This window comes from Terrapene carolina, unplaced genomic scaffold (assembly GCF_002925995.2).
Source record: "Terrapene carolina triunguis isolate 2854851 unplaced genomic scaffold, T_m_triunguis-2.0 Scaffold194, whole genome shotgun sequence".
NCBI lineage: Eukaryota > Metazoa > Chordata > Testudines > Emydidae > Terrapene > Terrapene triunguis.
The window spans coordinates 5,125,615-5,126,721 of NW_020664545.1; the positions used below are offsets into that span (position 1 = coordinate 5,125,615).

A 1,107-nucleotide genomic window follows, 5' to 3' on the forward strand; every position below is an offset into this window, starting at 1 on the left:
CGGGGGCCCGGGGGGGGTTGATCGGGGGGGCTGAGGCAGGGCCCGGGGGGGCAGGGCGCGAGTCCGGGGGGGGTGGTCGGGGGGGGGCAGGGCCCGGGGGGGGAGGGGGCGGGTCTCGGCACCTTTCTCTGCAGCTCCCACACGTTGATGTAGCCCTTGCCCAGCTGCGCCCCCAGCAGGTGCTCCCCGCCCAGCAGCGCCAGGCCCCGCGCCCCGCTGTTGCCGCCCCGGTAGCCGGGGAGCGCGGAGCCCGAGTGCAGCTCCCACACCGAGCAATTGCTCAGCGGCCCGGCGGCGTCCGTCACCAGCGCCACCTCCATGGGCGCCGCCATCTTCTCCGGTCCGCCCAGACCAACGAGAGCGCCGCCGGCCTAAGAGCGGCCGCCGCTTGACAACGAGGCGCCGTGCAACCAAAAGGAAGGGCGGCTCAGGCGCCTCCCTTCGCAAGGGGCAACGTCCGCCCACGTGCGTCTAGAAGCTAAGCAGGTTGCAGTCGGTCCCAGCTGTGGATGGGAGACCCAGAGGCTGGGATGGGTCCCCCAGCAGGGGGCGCGCTTTTGAAGTTAGTCTGATTTCAATGCCCCACTGGGGTGCTGAGCAGCATGGGGTGGGGGCTCTGCTCTCCCCTCCTGAGCAGCGCCCTCCCGTGCTGCTGGGAGCCCAGCCCAGCACTAGGGGTGCCCTTCTTCAGGGAGTGGCGTGGTCGATGCTGCAGGGGGTGCTCTGCACCTGCACCATTCGACGTGCTTGGTGGGTGTCCCTGGGCCAAGCTTTTCCAGGACTGGCGTAGTAAAGGCTGTAGCAAGTCAGGGCTGATAAACTTAACTTCCAGGGCTGGATAAAAGGGGTGGGTGCATGTCAGGAGAAGGCTGGGCCGGGACTGCACGGAGGTGGATTCCTGCAGACCCCCTGGTGTAACTAACTCACTGCTGTTACAAGGGAGAGCCCGGGACCCCTGAGTTTATCTGGTGAATTCTTACGCTAGTTTGCCTGCATCAGGGCTAATGTTCCATCCACCTCCTCCCCACCCCCACCCGCCAATCAATCTTCCTCCCCCTTTTTTTCCTGCAGGCATCAGGATTTATTGGCTATTGCCCATTGCCTTGT

General features: G+C 65.9%; 1 protein-coding gene across 1 annotated transcript in view; it reads right to left on the reverse strand.

The window, feature by feature from the left end:
* Window positions 1-334, reverse strand: part of WDR18 (WD repeat domain 18) — a 26,915-nt gene extending 26,581 nt beyond the window's left edge. Inside the window, exon 1 of the mRNA XM_026654976.2 lies at window positions 123-334. Within this exon, the coding sequence (XP_026510761.1) occupies window positions 123-332 (210 nt within the window). The 5' untranslated portion in view covers window positions 333-334. The remainder of the gene's footprint in view (window positions 1-122) is intronic.
* Window positions 335-1,107: the final 773 nt, after the last annotated feature.